The sequence below is a fragment of the Crocuta crocuta genome, unplaced genomic scaffold (assembly GCF_008692635.1).
Source record: "Crocuta crocuta isolate KB4526 unplaced genomic scaffold, BGI_CrCroc_1.0 scaffold73, whole genome shotgun sequence".
Classification (NCBI taxonomy): domain Eukaryota; kingdom Metazoa; phylum Chordata; class Mammalia; order Carnivora; family Hyaenidae; genus Crocuta; species Crocuta crocuta.
The window spans coordinates 361,446-378,477 of record NW_027529443.1 but is presented as its reverse complement, the minus strand read 5'-3'; the positions used below and the strand labels follow the sequence as shown (position 1 = coordinate 378,477).

Sequence of the window (17,032 nt, the reverse complement as noted above, 5' to 3'; positions counted from 1 at the left end):
GCAGACTCAACCACTTTTGCTCTGGGTCACCTAATAGGCTGGAATAGTCATCCAGAAATCCCCCACCAAGGTCAGCCAGAGCTGGGCCAAGGCCAGGCCTCCCTTCCCTTCCCAGAACCACAGTTGCTGCTGGGTTTCTGGCATCCTGGGAAATCCAGCAAAAGGGAAGGACTGACACCATGCAGTGGGAATGAGGTCACCCCACCTGCTCCATCCTCCATTAGCCACCCAGCCTGTTCTGGCTTCCCTAGCCCCTTCCCCAAGTTCTTTGCTGGGACCAGATGGCAGAGTGGCCACCAGGGGGCGCCCTATGGCAAGAGTGTGGGGGGACTCCGGGGTGGAGGCAGGGCTGGTGTCTGTTCCTGGAATGGGCTAGGAGGGAGGAGGAGCAAGCGGAAGGGGACGGTGTGTTGGCCGGCTGGCCCAGGCACGAGAGAAGACCGCCCCTCCGGTGGCCAGTTTGGGCACCCTGGGACCGTGGCTGCAGGTAGGCAAAGGTGATGCCAGGGCCCAGGGGTCCCTTTCCCTAGTTAGCAGTCCTTCCCATCTCCCTCCCCCTTCCTCCCCAGCCCCTTACCTCCTACCCTCCATTTTTGTCCCAGAACCTCCCCCTCCAGCTCAAACCCTGAGCCCTTCTCAAACACCGAGCCCTCCCCCTTCTTATCTCAGTAACTGCAGTCAGAGGGCAGATTAGCCTGTCTGCTGCAGGCTCCAGGAGCAGTCCCCGCCCCCCTGGGTCGCTGATCTAGTCCCCTAGGCCAGAGGCTGTCTAGTAACAGGTGTGCTGCCGGCACTGGGGTAGGTGATGGCAGGCAACTCCGGTTCTCCCCAGCCAGGCATGGCAGACTCTGCAGAGACCCGGAAGCTGGTGTACCTGGTCACAGGTGGCTGCGGCTTCCTGGGGGAGCACATAGTGCGGATGCTACTGCAGCGGGAACCCCGGCTCTATGAGCTGCGGGTCTTTGACCTGCACCTGGGTCCCTGGCTGGAGGAGCTAAAGACAGGTGATCACGGTGCAGAGGGAAGGGCGGTGGCGGGTGGACTCCCTTTGCCGGGGTGGAAAAGATGATGCCTGTTTATGTCTTCCAGTGCACATGGATGGGATGAATGAGTCACATTGGGAACATGTGGCTCCCGAGGGTGTAGGCTAAACCCAGCTGCTGGCCGGTGGCCCCAGCTCTGACACTGCCTCTGCCTGCCCCTATCCCTATCAGGGCCCGTGAAGGTGACTGCCATCCAGGGGGATGTGACCCAGGCCCATGAGGTGGCAGCGGCTGTGGCTGGAGCCCACGTGGTCATCCACGCAGCTGGACTGGTGGATGTGTTTGGGAGGGCCAGTCCCGAGACCATCTATGAGGTCAACGTGCAGGGTGAGGTGGCTGTTTGTTCCCCACCCCCTCTTCGGCCTTGACTCTGTGACCCTCCTGTGAAAACCTGTCCTCTGGGCACTCCTGCCCCTGTAATGGCAGGTCAGCAACCCTCACTGACCTGCTGTGGGACCTGGGGAAGGAAGCCACAGGCCCTCACCCAGACTGGGAATGGGGGGGGAGGGGCGGTGGGAAAGATACACAGAGGGAGGAAGTTTTAGCTTGGGTACACCCTTCCTCTCCCCACCACCTCTCCCAGGCACAAAGAATGTGATTGAGGCTTGTGTCCAGAGTGGAACACGGTTCCTGGTCTACACAAGCAGCATGGAAGTTGTGGGGCCCAACATCAAACGCCACCCCTTCTACAGGCAAGCTGAGATTCCCTTCAATATTTTAAGAGCCCCATCTCCCCTCGGCATTAAGAATTTTCCCTCTCCCCAGGGCGCCTGGGTGACTCAGTTGGTTGAGTGCCCTCTTGATCTGGGCTTAGGTTGTGATCTCACGAACCCTGAGATCAAGCCCCACATCGGGCTCTGTGCTGGCAGCATGGAGCCTGCGTGGGATTCTCTTTCCCTCTCTACCCCTCCCCTGCTCTCTTTCAAAATAAATAAACATTAAAAGAATTTTCCCTCTTCCTCAACTAGGGGCAATGAGGACACCCCATATGAAGCAATACACAGACACCCCTATCCTTGCAGCAAGGCCCAAGCTGAGCAGCTGGTCCTGGAAGCCAATGGAAGGAAGGTGAGACAGGAGAAAAGGCACAAAGGTGGGGTGCGGAGGGCTCCCAGTCGGAGGCAGAGCCAGGACCAGCAGGACTTTTTTGCATCCTGCCCTGGGCCCCTCCCTTCGATCCGCAGGTTGAGGAGGCCAGGGCAAAGTGCTGGCTACTGGGTCCTAGTTCTTAGCTGTGCCTGCCTTTTGTCCCCAGGTCCATGGGGGACTGTCCTTGGTGACATGTGCCCTGCGTCCCACTGGCATCTACGGTGAAGGCCACCAGATCATGAGGGACTTCTACCACCAGGGCCTTCGTCTCGGGGGTCGGCTCTTCCGGGCCATCCCAGCCTCTGTGGAGCACAGCCGGGTCTATGTGGGTAAGGCCCAGCCTACACAGCAGGGAGGCTAAGAACAGGGCAGGAGCCATGTGGCCCCGGTGCAGGGGGGGGGGGGGAAGGTGGTGGTGTGTGTGTGCCTTGGCTAGAAAAGGGTGAGCCACATGTGGACCAGGGCAGACAGAGATGCACGTGCTGTCTGCACAGGCCACAGAGGAAACCGCAGTTGTGTGAGTTGGGAAGGCTACCGTAGAAAACATGCCACAGGCTGAGGACAGGACTGCAGTTGTGGCAGCAGCCTCTCCCCAGGAGAGGACAGGGGCAGCATCTACACAGGGCCAACCGAAGAAGTAGCATCCATGCAGGCTGGCCCAGGAGGGCAAGTGGCTACAGGGCAGAGGAGAAAGCAGCCTTTACAAGGGCCGTGATTATGTGGGCACGTCTACATGAGCCCAAAGAGGGGCTGGCTTGGACTCGGGCTGGCCCAGGAGAGAGCAGCATCTGCATGGTCTCCAGGGCACTCAGGGGCACGTCCGCCTCCCCTCCCCCACTGGCAGGCAACGTGGCCTGGATGCACGTGCTGGTAGCCCAGGAGCTGGAGCAGCGAGCTGCACTGATGGGCGGCCAGGTGTACTTCTGCTATGACGAATCACCCTTTAAGAGCTACGAGGACTTCAACATGGAGTTCCTGGGCCCCTGTGGGCTGCGGCTGGTGGACACCCGCCTGCTGGTGCCCTACTGGCTGCTGATGCTCCTGGCTACTCTCAACGTCCTGCTGCAGTGGCTGCTGCGGCCGCTGCTGCTCTACGCCCCCCTGCTCAACCCCTATACGCTGGCCGTGGCCAACACCACCTTCACCGTGAGCACCAACAAGGCCCAGCGTCATTTTGGCTACAAGCCCCTATTCTCATGGGAGGACAGCCGGACCCGCACCATCCGCTGGATACAGGCCATGAAGGGTTCAGCCCCGTAACGGCGGAGCTGGGGCCTGGAGCCCAGCATGGCACATCCATCCTGGTCCAGAGCCCTCAGACCCTGGGTGGCGAGGGAAGGTTGCATTCTAGAGCTGGAGGAGGGGTCTGGTGCCACACTGGTGATTGTACAGCTCTCCACATTTTTAATCCATGAGCCTTCAGTCCACGTCCTGCTGCCTCTAAGCTCTAGGGCAGGGTTTTGGGGCAGGCGTGTCTTCACTCTCAACCCAGGCCTGATGGCTGGTTGGCGAATGTCTGATTCCCCTGATGTTCTCAACTGCACCATCCCATCTCTGGCTTTTCAAGCAGGAAGGGAGTAGGAGTTCCATGGGCTTCATGCTGGCTTTCTGATGTCCAGGCGTGACCCTCAGGCCTGGATTCAGAGTGAAGATATTTTCTGGCTCCTCCCACCACCTTTGGCCCTCCCTGGGGGTCATATTCCCATTATTTTCAAACATTTATCACTTTTGGATGGCTCTCTTTTCTCTTCAATGAAGCCTAAGCAAATCTGTGTATCTTCCCTTCTTCCTACCCCTCCACCCAAATTAGTTCCTGCAATACCGTTCGATCTCTGCCTGAGGACGCCCCAGTAATGCTGTACCTGGCCAAGCTCTAGATTAAAGCTCCTTATCCAAACCTGTGCCCTTCTGCCTGTTCAGCTCCCCCTCCCGCCTCCCACCATGTCTCCCCACTCCCCACGGCGCCCGTCCCATGTGGGGACAGAAGGAAGTGAGCACACAGCACGCCCGCTGTTGGATTGGTTGCTATTTCTCCCGTCCCACGGGGCCTGACCTGGCCCGGGGTNACATGCAGGGCAGGGGGCAGGGCAGAATTTTCCTGTGTTTTATCCATTTGCAACTTGGTCACCAATAGAGAGAAATGGGACTCTGAGGGCTAACAGGAGAGGGTGGCCTGGCTCTGGGCCCCCAGCCAGGCCCCAGGAGTCCTGTCCCCTCTGGGGAGGAAAGGGAAAGAGCTCTAGAAACCAACGGAGAAACAGAAGGGGCAAGGGCTCATGTCAGCAAACACGGCTACATCACGTGACACGCCAGCGACACGGAAACACACGCCAACGCACACGGCTGCACAGCGGGCAGGGGGCGGTGGGGGGAAGAAGGGAGCCGGGGGGCCACCCATCTTGTCCTCTGCGGGGCAGGCTGCGGGGACAGGGTGAATGCATAGAACACATCATGTACACACGCTCAAGGCGTGGCAAGAGCGTGCATCGACCCACAGGCACATGGGATGGACACGCAGTGTGCTTCGTGAGAGGTGGGGCTAGGGAGAAAGGGGACGGGGAAGCAGCGAGCCCTGGCCAGGCCCAGGACCACCCACAGGGCACACATGGGCTTGGTGGTTGTAGGTGCGTGGAGGGTGAGCAGCACACACTCGTCCGAGAACATGCAAAAGACACCAGCCCCCAGACAACATTCCAGGACACATACAGACAACAGCAGCCAGTAAGCAAACGCACCATATGACCTGTGGGACTTGCAGAAGGTGGGGCACAGCAGACCCTCGGGGATCCTCCGGTCTAATGGAGACCCAGGGACGGGCAGCTATGGGCCTAATACCACTCAAGGAGGCAACAGCATCACTCCAGCCATGGCTCCACCCTTGTTCTTGTGGCCCCAAGGCTGCAGGAAATCCGGAAACACGGGGGCTGCAAGGGTGTCCTGGCTAGGCGGCAGGAAGGAAAAAGGGCGGGGGTGCTGCGGCCTATTCTGATGTCCCCCAGGGAAGCCTGAGATGGGAGCAGGAGGGCTGTAATCAGACACTGGGGCAAACCGCCTGTCCTAAAGGACATTCTTGGAAGGGACAGACAGGCTCCCCTCTACAGAGCCCACCTTGGGGGTTACGTATATTGGCCTCACACAGGCAGGGCTCACACAGCTCAAGTAGGGAAGAGGTCAAGCTACTTGAGCTGGGTTGGGGTGGGAGGGGTATTGTGTTCCAGAGGTCACATCTGCATCGTCTCCCTGTGTCTGTTTCCCTGTCTCTCTCTCTCATTCTCTCTCTCTCTCTCTCACACACACACACACACACACACACACACACACACACACCACTTCACATGAAGTGGGACCCTGGGAAACAAGCTGCACACACATCCCCAACCCTGGGGCAGGGCATACTTCTGAACTTGTGTGTTCAATCCTATATATGTGGGTCCTCTGCTCATGCACCTCCCACCCGCCACCAACCTCATCCCCCAACCCCCATGCATAGTGCATGTGTTGTCTACACAGTGAGGGAGGAGCCGGCCCTTTCTTCACCCTCAGAAACTCGGACCTGGGCCTCACCTTCAATCTCAGCCCAGGGGATTGGCAAGGGTGGGGACAGCTATTGCCAACACTTTGGCAGGGGATGGGTCCTGGGACTCAGCTCACCCTGGCCTTTCCAGTATTCCTGAAATAACAGTTCCAGTCCCTGAGGCAGAGCCCAGAGCATCCGATGCAGTAGTGAGGACAAGCACTGGCCAGTTCTGAGGTAAATGTATGGAAGGCAGGAATGCTCTAATTTTCAGTCTGTCCGGGGCGGCCCTTGACCTTCACCCCGTCAGTAACATTTCCCACAAATAGCCCTTTCAGGTGGCATCTACATGCAAGTGGGTGCAGCCTGGATGGGCACCATGCCCGTGCTAGCATGCATGCTCCAGTGTGTACGTACGTGCCTGAGTGGGCCACCTGCACTAGGCCTCATCAGCCTGGGCAAGTGTGAGCACACGGAGGTGTACCTGCTCTCGCGGACAAAGGTCTACCCTCTGACAGAGACACAGAGAAAGACAGGCGTGTGGGCACGTGTGCACAGGGGCTCTGAAACCTGGCAGGGCAGGAAGCTGCAGTTGCACAATGTTGATGGGACAGCGTGTGACCACACGAGATGTTGGTCAGCAGCTCTGGGGAGAGAGGGGGAGGGCAAATACTGTCTGGATAAACAAACCTGGACGGAGCACATGTCTTTACAGACGAACGTGTGTGTGCATATAATACACAGGCGGGCAGAAACACGCTCTGTAGAAAGCCTCTATACACACAGTGCGCACATGCACACACATTCTCACACAGAGGTAGTCTACACGGCACAGAAATATAGATGTTTTGTGTCTACCCAACACAGGTGTCCAGTGCACAATATGGAGGGTTCTGCCTGAGGAGACCTATTGACATTTCAGGCACATCCTTCACACACACACACACACACACACACACACACACACACACACGTATTCCTCACATTACCTGCGGGGGTAAATGCACATGTATACACGTGTGTACTTCCACTCACCTGCATCCACTCACCTTGGCTAAACTCCACAGGCTCACAATGCACACACACGCATACACACGCTCCGTGGGACACATGCCAGCCCCTGTGGTGACGAAGCCAGGAAGGTTTGCTCAACATCACACTGGGGTGTCTGCCATGGCCTATTGTATCTGGGCCCACCTGGATCCTCTGGGCATATGAGTGTGAGCATCTGCACACTCACGACCCACCCTACCTCTAGCAGACACGGGGGAGGCGGGGATCAGTGGAAGAGGTGCTACTGTGTTGGACTCAAACACTCAAACACAAAATTCCATGTACACAAATTGTGTGTCTGTGGATCTGTGACCACAAACACACACACACACACACACACACACACACACCTATTCACAGAAGACAGCGGGGCTTGGTGGGCTGCTGTGTTATACCCGGCCACAGTCTACACACAGCAACCTGAGCAAAAGGGGGAAGCTCAGAAGACACAGACCTGAGGCGGGGAGCCAGAAGGGTGATTTGGTGCTTCTACACATATCTACACACGTACATACACACGCTGGGGTGTCCACACGTCTCGAGCATGTGCCGGCGGCATGCATGTTGGTGTGCATGTGTAATCACGCCTGCTGCTATCTACGTGCGGGGGCAGGGGTGGTCCATGGCGGGGTGAGGTCCAGGGACTCCAGGGTCTGACGGGGGGGAAGGGGGGGCTGCCTGGGTCTGTCTGTGGGGTGAGCCTGGAGCAGGGGATGGAAGGGGTGGTGGGGGTATTGCTCCCAATGTGGTGGGGGAAAGGTCTGGGAGAGAGAGGGGTGGGGGGCCTACAAGCCCAGCGTCCCCCCAATGGATGACGCCAAGACCACCCCCAGCACCACACAGCAAATGATGATCATGATTTTCTTCTGCAGGCAGAAAGGGCAACAGGGAAGAAGAAGGAGAGAGACAGAAAGATAAAGAGAGACAGACAGATGTGGGGAAAGATGGGGGAGGAGGTGTGAGGAAAAAGAGGAGGGGAGAGAAAACAGAAAAAGGAAGAGGTCAGAGCCAGAGATAAGGCCTCCCTCTGGATTTCATCACTCACCTCAGCCCTGGCCTGAGCCCAGCCCCGACCGCTCAGCTCCAGCCCACCTGCCCCAAAGGCCCACCTGCCCCAGCTCACCCTCCGGGCCTTGCTCTGATATTTCACAGCTTTCTTGGTGTCAGACACAGCTCGCTCCACATAGTCCACGGAATGTTCCACGTTGTACTCAATGCGGTCAATCATCTCACCCTGCAGAGGAGATGTGCATAGGACGGGGTAGGGGTTGGGCTGGACGTAGGGCAGGCTCCTAGAGTGTGCGGGAAAGGCAGTACCTGGCTTTCCACAAGCATGGCCATGTCCACAAACATGTCATGCAGCTCTCGGATGCTGGTTTCCAGTTTGATGATCTCGTTGTGCCTCGTCTCGATCTCATTCAGTGCCTGCTTTGTCATCTGCGAGTCCATTTTGATCTAGGGAGATGGGGGTGAGGGGCAGAGGGGAGGAGCTGCAGACCACCCTTCACCCCCATAAGTTTGGATTCTGCAGCCAGAGCATCTGGGTTCTAATCCGACTGTCATTTACTAACTCTAACTGTGGGCAAATTGTTTAACTCTTCTCGGCCTCGGTTTCCATACCTAGAGAAAGTGGATAGTAGCAGTGCCTGCTTCCCACAGTTGTGAACATTAAGTGAGTTAATATATATATACACTGATTAGAACAGTCCCTGGCACACAGTAAGCCCTAAAGAGGCCTGTTAAGATACAAGAAATAAAAATTGACCTAAGCCCACCACTTTACCTGGGATTCACACACACTGGGAAGCCCGGGGAAGAGAGAGAGGGGGGTGCAGAGCCACCACTAGTACCGGGGAACCCTGTTGGGTCAAAGGCAGACTGGGTAATGAAGGAGGACACAGCAGAGAAAGCAAGTAGGAGATGAGGCCCAGAGGAGAAGGCAGTGTGCCCACTCTGGAGCCCCTGTGACATTTGATGTGGGGGCGGGGGGAGAATAATAAAGAAATGCCCTGTAGCTCTCAAGAGTCAGGGGGAGAGAGGGGCGCCTGGGTGGCTCAGTCGGTTGAGCATCCGACTTCGGCTCAAGTCATGATCTCACGGTTAGTGGGGTCGAGCCCCGCATCAGGCTCTGTGCTGACAGCTAGCTCAGAGCCTGGAGCCTGTTTCAGATTATGTATCTCCCTCTCTCTCTCTGACCCTCCCCTGATCACACTGTTCTATCTCTCAGAAATAAATAAAAAACAATTTTTTAAAAAAAGAGTCCGGGGGAGAAAGAGATTCCCACCGTCAATCAGATATACCTCCTCCCCACACACACCAGGCTTGAGCCAGGCCACTCTCTTCCCAAACTGCTCAGTGTTCAGACCTCATGGAGCCACTCCTCTCCTCTAAAACCCTCCAGGGCTCACCACTATCCTCCCCACTCCCCACCACCACAAGCTACACACCTTTACCCTAGCCAGGGCTCAGTCTCCCTTTCTGCCCTCATCTCTTACATATCCTCTACGAGCCAAAATCATTCAATGGCTGTTGGGCAAGTGGTCCACTCTCCCTGTCTTTGTTCAATCTGTGCCCTTTGTCTAGTGGGCCCTTTGCCCATCTCACCATGTCCAAATGTTCCTTGTTTCTTAAAGCACAGCTCAATGCTACTTCCCCCAGGAATCCTTCCCTGACTCCAGTAGTTAACCTTGGGCCTGTCCGCAGGCTCAGCATCCCTCAGGCAAGATCCCAACTGCCCTGCATTGTAATGATGTGTTTCCATTGCAATGGTAGTGGGTTTGTTGGCAGGGATCAGCTCTACCCTCTTAGAACCCACCAAGCTCCCCTCCGTTCTCAGAGAGCCTGGGCAGAGCTGTTGGGAGGGCTCCAGGTTAACTGGCCCTAATCAATTTGCTCAAAGCTAATGTAAAAAAGATCAGCTCTCCAAATAACAATTTGCTGAAAACTGCTAGATAGTCACTGAACATACTTGAATTCTGGTCTAGAAATCTAAGCCAGAGCCACTCTGCTAGCAGAAGCAGAGAGACAGAACTGGGCAGGCCAAGGCAAAGTCTACAAAGAGAAAGAAGAACTACAGTGGGGAAGCCCATCTACTCACACTGAAGATGACAAGGATAGGGTGCAAAACTTCAGCAAAAGTAAAACTGGTATTTTAAAAAATGTGTCAACATGTACACAAATTAGTCATTTGGTGAAATGGCCCACTCACTGCAGGAGGAAGGAGTGTATCTTATCACTGAAGAGCCCTAGTCCTGAGAGGCGACCGCAGGTCCGGATCCTGATTCTGAGACCTGGGGCAAGTTATTTAATCTCTCATCGGTGAAATTTGGCTGCCCGGAAGGGTGATGGTGAGGGCTGAATGAGGTAGCAGGTAATGGTAAATATGTAAAGGGCTTAGAACAGTGTCTGGCTACTCAAAATGTTGGCCATTTTTATGGGGGTGCCTTCCTGCTCTGCTCCCATGGAATTCCCCAGTTCCAGGTCCTGGCTTCCTACTCTTTGTTATCCCAGGGTAGACTTAGGACCTTAGCTCAGCCTCAGCTTAGGGAAGTTTTCCAAAACCAGACCCACCCCCACCCGGGGCTCACATCATCGGTGAAGATGGCCAACTTCCCGCTCTCCAGCATGTCTTCCAGTTCTTCGTTCGTCGTGGTCCTTCCAGCTGTGGGGAGAAAGCCCTCCCTGCTCAGGGACTGGGCCAGTCTAGGGGCCTGAAGTAGTGGGCTGGGGCAGAGACCCAGGAGCCCACCCTCCCACCTGGCCTTAAGGTCTCCAGGGAGAGGAAGGGCCTGGAAGAGGGCTGGGGTAAGCCTGGGGACTTTGAAAGGGGGCACACGCACTGATCTCCAGCTGCCGCTGGATCCGGTCCTTGCAGCGGTCCCGGTACTTGGACTGGGTCGCGTTATATTCGGTCATTACTTCCACGAACTTCCGGGAGAGTGTGGAGTGCTAGGGTAGGGGTACAGACACATCAGGAGGGGGGCAAGGAGGCAGTGGACGGAGGAGGAGCCGAGTTGGCCTACGGCCCTTCTTTAACTCGCGCCGCGATCCCAACCGCAGGCAATTGCTCAGTTCCTGGACGCCCCCGCCTCCGGGGCCCCGCATCCAACTCCTTAACCAGCCGGGTCCCCGCAAGTGCCCGGAGCTAAGGCCCAGCTCCGCCCTCCGCTATAACCCCGCCCAGGCTCCTCACTGGCCACGCCCAGCGCCTGGCACGGCTCGGGCCCGCCCACTATCTCTTCGCCGGACTCCCACCTGGAGTCCTCCCCCGCCCGATCCGGTCCCCGCCCCGCCAGGCTGCCGCCTCCTACCTGGGTCTTGCGGATGCGCAGGTCCGCGGAGGAACGGTTCAGCCCCTCCTCTTGTTCAATGCTTTGCTCGATCGCTACGGGAGAGAGGGTGCAGTGACCGGCGGGAGACCCGGGGCATGTGGGGCGGGGGTCCGGGACGTAGGAAGGGTCGACACCCCGAGGCAGGCCCCAGGTCTGTGAAAAGATGTCACACCCGTGGCGAGGGCAGACAGTAGAGGATCCAAGGGGCAGGGGCAGGAGGCGGATGACTAGAGGGACAGACGTTTCAGGGGGTCTGGAAGGCAGGTAGGAGGGGAGGTTGCGGTCCGTGGGTCACCAGACAGAAAGGGGCTACTTGTTCAGGAGGAAGGGTTGGGTCTTGGAAAGTCCCACAGCTGTAACTGGTGCTTAACCCCACTGAGGGGGTGTGGGCCCAGTCCACTGGAGGGTCTCCAGTGTGGGGAGAACTCTCCATTTCCTATGGCCTCTGGAAAGAGGGCAGGAACCCATCCTGAGGTGTTTCTGGCAGAAGGCAGGCACTTCCAGGTGGGTCAGGTTCTAGTGGCCGCCCTTTTCTTCCAAAATCCTAGGGTGAGGGAGGGATGTTCCAATGGAAAATAGCTCTCCCCCAGCCCTGCAAGGTGATCCCTACTTTGAGAATTCCCACTTCTAAAGGATGTTCTGGAAAAGTGCACAGATTAGCCGGGATTCCTGCTTCTGGATCATGCACTTCTGACATCTATCATTCAGATTTTCTAAAAAAGAGCTTGTGTGTGATAAGATCTACAGTGCTCTGAAAATGCAGCAGGGATGAATCACCAGGCCCTCCAGACCTGGAAGGGCCTCCAAGGCCATTCTTGAGAACATCACTTCTCTGTTCTGCTGGCAGCGGGGGAGATATGGGGCTGAATAGCAACCCCAATGCTCCCCTGCCAGCAATGGTGGGTACAGTGACCGAGTGACACCTCTGGCCCACCTGCTGCTGGAAAAGCACAGAACACACACCGTGTGTTCAAGGATGTCAGACCCTCTGGGATGTCAGATGTCAGACCCTCTGGCCCATACTTGGGATCTTATTGTCAGACTTGGGGCTGGAGCCAAACCCTGAAGTAAGGGGTCTCTTACAGGATCTCATTGACTTCTTACAACAATCCTAGAAATTCAGTCCCTGTTTCACCCTAGAAACTGGGGTTCAACTCACTCAAGGTCACACACATAGCCCGAGCTCATGCCACCAAATAGCTCGAGAAAGAGGGAGAAGAAGAAAATTTTCTCTCTTTTTCTAGAGGTCTGGAAGGTCAGCTTCTCTACATCACTGCTACTTTTCCTGGGTTCTTTCTTGGTCTGTTCCTGGATTCATGATCTATGGAACCCACCTCTTGGTCAGAGCTCAACGGGCCCAAAGAAATCTTTGAGCCCAGGGATTTTTAAACAGTGTTCTGCGAGGGGCGCCTGGGTGGCTCGTCGGTTAAGCCTCCAACTTCGGCACAGGTCATGATCTCACGGTTCGTGGGTTCGAGCCCCGCATCGGGCTCTGTGCTGACTTGCCAGCTCAGAGCCTGGAGACTGTTTCAGATTCTGTGTCTCCCTCTCTCTGTGACCCTCCCCTGCTCACACTGTCTCTCTCTCTCTCTCAGAAATAAAGCATTTAAAAAAAATAATAAACGGTGTTCCGTGGAACCCTGCTTCTGAGAAAGAACTTCAAGGACTGTTGCCAGGAGTAAAGGGGGAAGCGAGGCAGGTAGGGCCCTGGTCTCCCAACCACAGTGAATCCAGAACAGCGTGACTTTTACATGTTGTATATACGGGAATTCTCTGTAAGATTTCATTTAGGAAAAAAAAAATTGCTACCAAAAACAAACAAACAAACAAAAACAAAAGCCTGTTTTGAAATTGCTTCTGTTTTTCTTACTGCACCAATGAGAAAGCTGACGGGAGGAATGAGTTGATGATGGAAGCTGAACTCCGTCTGTCTGGATTTGTACTTAATGTGCTCCCAGTTTGGGTCATTGTCCTTTCCAGCACATAAGTGTAAAGGGCTTATTTTCACAGATCAGCACTGGAGGCTTACACATGATCTCCTACTGACTCCGGAAAGGCATGGAGTCTCCGTTCTCATCTCTCTGGACAAATGTTAGTACGCTCAAGGCCAGGCATCTGATAAGGCACCTCTTCCCCAAAGCCCAGCAATGTGCCTCAGACAAAGTAGGTGCCTAACAAATGTTTTCTGATGCTGAATTACCACCTCACGGTAACACTGCTATTCCCCTGGCACCAGCAGACAAGGAGGTTCCCAACCCACAATGCTTTGAGGGAAGGTGGTTATTACCAGCACCCAAGTCCTTAAATTAGAGCGAATACATAAGCATTTGGCAGGTCCCTCCTGAAAGCTTGCCAGCTCCTGATGTCAGCCACACAGTCCAATCTGTCCTGAGCCGACGATACCAATTCAGAAGCATTTGCTGAGCCCACCTACTGGGTGCTTAGCGCTAGGCCCGGCACCTGTTCTGGAGAAATAAGGATTTAATGAAACTAAAGCCACTCAGAAGACGGTATTTTCTGGTGGACCTTCATGCTGATGGATCCAGCAGAGCGCAGACGTAACTTGGACCAAAAACCCCCCTCTCCCTCATTTCCTTCTCATGTTTCTTTCTCCAAAGAATCTGGACCAAGGAGGGAAATCTGGGGTTTTGTGCTTTCTCACTGTTTAGGAATCTGGGTCCTGGAAATTTGGAGGCATTCCTTATAGAAAGGCATGTTTGGTCCAATGAGGACACAGTTGTTTTTCTCCTTAGTCTGGGGATTGTATTCCTCACCTTTCAACTTGGACCGAACCTTGTTGGCCGTCTTCTTGATGTCTGCAGTGAGGTCTTCCAGCTCCTGTTTGGTCTCTGAAGGGAGAGCCAGAAAGGATGACATGTATGGACAGGAGCCCAGACCCCCCACCTGACTCCCCTACTGTCTAGCCCCATCCCCCTCACAGCCACCCAGAAGCAGCACTCACTCTCATCTGGGTTGGGGGCGGCCAGTATGGCACTGTGCTGTTTTTTCACTTGTTCCACATCCTCTGACAGCTTCTCAATGCAGCCCCGGATCTCTTCCACCTGTGGCAGCAAATCAGCTATACCCAGCCAAGCTGCTGAGCCAGACAAGGGGCCCCGGGCGCTTAGTCAGGGTTCAGGTAAACGGGCCAGATTTAAGGGCCAAGGGGACGCAGAAGTGGAGAGCAGCGACGGGAACAGGGCGAAGGAAGTTGTGGGCTGGGGGCCAGCTTCCGGCTCTGAGAGCATCGGAAGCTCAGTTACCTGTTCAAAGAACTCATCCATGAAGTGGTCCCGATCCACATGGACCACCTCCTCTTCATCATCACTGTCTTTCGCCTGGGAGGCAAGAGAGGCAGAATCCATGAACAGTCCCTACCCCGAGTCGGATGCTCCCAGCTCTAGGCTCAGAGCAGAGGTCTTAGGAGAGGTCAGACGCAGGGGGCAGGTCATATGCAGGTCACACACAAGGGCACCAAGCAATCAGAACGAAACACTGGTTCTCTTGTGCCACGGGGTCCAGGAAGCCAGGTAGCTGACAGCTCAAAGGACAGGGTGGAGGGAATTAGCAAAAGGCACCCTCTCAAGGGTAGAATTGGCCCAGTCACCCTGGAGGTGGGTGACACTCAGGACAGCTGCTATGAACCCGTATCACGTGAGCCGGCTAGATGTCAGCCTTGCTACAATTGGCTCTGGGCTCCCAGAAGGGGCCTGGAATGGAGGCCCAGGATCCTGACCCCGTCCACTATCCCCCCGGCCGCTCCTGCCCAGGCCTTACTTTGCTCCCCTTCTCTTTCCCTCCAGCGTCTACCCAGCCAGCCACGTCCCCTGTGCAAGGTCACTTCACTGCCAGCTGCGGGCACCAAGTTGAGCAAGCCGTCAAGCCCAGGGAGGGCTGGAGGAGAGCCACAGGCAGCACCCCCCCCCCACCCCCCGCGTCTTCCTCCGGCTGCCTGCTCTCACCCCCTCAGCTGCTCTGCCCCTCGAGCGTATTCACTTCTTTCATCCAGCCTCTCCCAACTTCACACCCACCTACTCTCACTTGCTTGGATTTCCCAGTTGCAACCTGCAGCTGCTCAGCCCTCCACCCCCAGGGCTCAGAGACACAAAGGGATTTACCCACCCACACCGCCACCGCCACCGCCACCGCCAGACAGACCAGTGACACGGACAGAAGGGCTGACACACAAGGCACACAGAAATAGGCCCACCGACACCCACACGGAGAGACACTGACATGCTGACGTTCACCCACACACGGCCCCACAGCAAAGCTGCCTGCTGTCACGTGTGGCACCCCAGGGACATCGGGGAGGGCCCTCTGTGCCTCTCGGAGCCTCAGGTCTGCGCGCTCATTCAGGGCTGGGACAGAGTGGGCTCCCCAGCGCTGCACACTCTGGGCTTGAGACTCTTCTCTGCTTGGGACAGAAGTCTCAGGACAAACGCTGAGCCTGTCAAGCTTAATTACATGCAGAGCCCTAATGGGTCCCGGTAGAAATTTAAACAGAGTTCACCCTGACTTCCAGAAAGAACCTAGCTGAAAGAGGACAGAACCTGACTACCAGAGCCTGAATGAAATCAAGACAGGATCCGAAAGTGTCCACCTGGGGTAGAGCCTGTTGGGATCTAAGGATGAGGGCTCACACGGAATCTCAACAGGGTCCGTGCAGATCCCAGACAGGACCTGACAGAAACCAGACAGGCTCCGACCGAACTAGACTCGGTGCAGACAGATCCCAGACAGCTCGGATCGAACCTAGACAGAGCCAGATGGGACCTAGATGCAATCTAGGCAGCCAAGTGAACTCGGAATCAGCAGAGCCCCAACAGCACCGGGAGGAGCCCTCCAGCTGCACGCTCTCGATGCCACCCCAGCTTCCTGCCCAAATGGAACTCAAGGGATTCTCCCCACAGACGCTGGGCCCCACCCCATGTCAGAAAATGTGTTCAGCACTTACATTTAATTTCCAGACAATCCCGAACATCCACTGGGAAAGGGAAGCTCCTCTGTCTCTGCCCATAGATGCCCTCAGAAGGAGGGGTAACACCAGGCTGGGCTCGGGGACTCTTTTAGGACTTCAGGCTTCTCACGTCTCCACCAGACCAGGGCTGTCCCGATAAACTTTGGCCCGAAGAGGCTCTGGGGTGCTCAGCTCATCTCTGAGGACCGCCCCCTGGCTTCCCCTGATACTGTGTCCTCAAGCCAGCTGCCCCTCAAGGTCTCCTTCCCCTACAGCCAAAGCCATTCCTCTGCCACTTCTGTGACTTCGGCCCTCTGCCCAGCTGCCCACCGGTCATGAGGCATCTCTCTGGCTCAGGTGCCTGGGAACTTTCTCCTGTTCTCTGTCTCTTCCCCATACTGACTTTAGATTTTCTAAAGTCTAATTTCCCTCTCCCTTGTTGTTCCCAGAACCAGTTCCCTTAGATTCTGCCCTAGGGCATCCCTGGCTGCCTGTTTGCTTGTCCTTGAGAGAGGAAGAAAGCTAGAGGCCCAAGGATGACTTCCGTGGTATAATAATTACAGAGAGCTGAGAGCTAATAATCCTCTACAGTATACAAACACTTTTACATCTATAATCCCTTTTGATCCTCACCACACAGCCCTGAAAGAAAGGCTGAGCAAATATCATTGTCCCCATTTCACAGATGAGGGAATGGGAGGTCAGAGGGGGAGAAGGGAAGTGACTTGCCCAAGGGCACCCAGCCTGAACAGGCTGGAAATCATCGGCAGCTAAGATACACCTTCCCCACAGCCCCTTCCAAGGCTTGAGACCAGGCCACCTCCTTCCACCAACTCTGCCACCACCGATTTTCTCTCTCTGGTCAGCGCCTGCCAAGACCCAATCTGGGTGAGGCTCTGTGCCTGAAATCCTAGGAAAAGATTATCTTATAGTAACACCTTCTATATAGGTCTTATATTCTTGTCATCTCATTTAATCTTTATTTAAAGTCTATACGGACCATTGGCTAGCATAACTATAGTTATGGCAAACATTTACACAG

The 17,032-nt window shown here is 55.6% G+C and overlaps 2 protein-coding genes across 4 annotated transcripts; one reads left to right on the top strand and one right to left on the bottom strand.

The window, feature by feature from the left end:
* Nucleotides 1–390: 390 nt before the first annotated feature.
* HSD3B7 (hydroxy-delta-5-steroid dehydrogenase, 3 beta- and steroid delta-isomerase 7) lies at nt 391–4,029 on the top strand. Of its 3 annotated transcripts, none has more exons than XM_077760323.1 (7): nt 391–487; nt 833–1,004; nt 1,215–1,370; nt 1,627–1,735; nt 2,012–2,111; nt 2,299–2,461; nt 2,977–4,029. In XM_077760323.1, exons 2-7 carry the CDS (start codon nt 839–841, stop codon nt 3,390–3,392), a joined length of 1,110 nt encoding a protein of 369 aa, XP_077616449.1. In that variant the 5' UTR covers nt 391–487; nt 833–838; the 3' UTR covers nt 3,393–4,029. The 3 variants fall into 3 exon arrangements, with proteins under 3 accessions (XP_077616449.1, XP_077616450.1, XP_077616448.1); XM_077760324.1 differs by having other exon boundaries at nt 421–487; nt 837–1,004; XM_077760322.1 differs by lacking the exon at nt 391–487 and having other exon boundaries at nt 761–1,004.
* A 175-nt stretch (nt 4,030–4,204) lies between these two features.
* On the bottom strand, nt 4,205–14,362 carry STX1B (syntaxin 1B). Its single transcript, XM_077760321.1, has 9 exons — nt 14,294–14,362; nt 13,993–14,092; nt 13,805–13,879; nt 11,010–11,083; nt 10,539–10,647; nt 10,287–10,360; nt 8,017–8,154; nt 7,823–7,933; nt 4,205–7,565 (listed from the first exon to the last, which is right to left on the bottom strand). The coding sequence occupies exons 1-9, from the start codon at nt 14,312–14,314 to the stop codon at nt 7,485–7,487; spliced, it is 783 nt and encodes a 260-aa protein (XP_077616447.1). The 5' UTR covers nt 14,315–14,362; the 3' UTR covers nt 4,205–7,484.
* Nucleotides 14,363–17,032: the final 2,670 nt, after the last annotated feature.

Excerpts from the sequence above, each read along its gene's own strand:
- HSD3B7 (XM_077760322.1), top strand. The coding sequence starts at position 806 with ATGGCAGGCAACTCCGGTTCTCCCCAGCCAGGCATGGCAGACTCTGCA. Across the intron at positions 2,112-2,298 it reads TGGAAGCCAATGGAAGGAAG|GTCCATGGGGGACTGTCCTT; the intron begins GTGAGACAGGAG and ends TTTTGTCCCCAG. Across the intron at positions 2,462-2,976 it reads GCACAGCCGGGTCTATGTGG|GCAACGTGGCCTGGATGCAC; the intron begins GTAAGGCCCAGC and ends CCCCACTGGCAG.
- STX1B (XM_077760321.1), bottom strand. The coding sequence starts at position 14,314 with ATGGATGAGTTCTTTGAACAG. Across the intron at positions 8,155-10,286 it reads TGGCCATCTTCACCGATGAT|ATCAAAATGGACTCGCAGAT; the intron begins GTGAGCCCCGGG and ends CCATCTCCCTAG. Across the intron at positions 7,934-8,016 it reads CCATGCTTGTGGAAAGCCAG|GGTGAGATGATTGACCGCAT; the intron begins GTACTGCCTTTC and ends TCTCCTCTGCAG.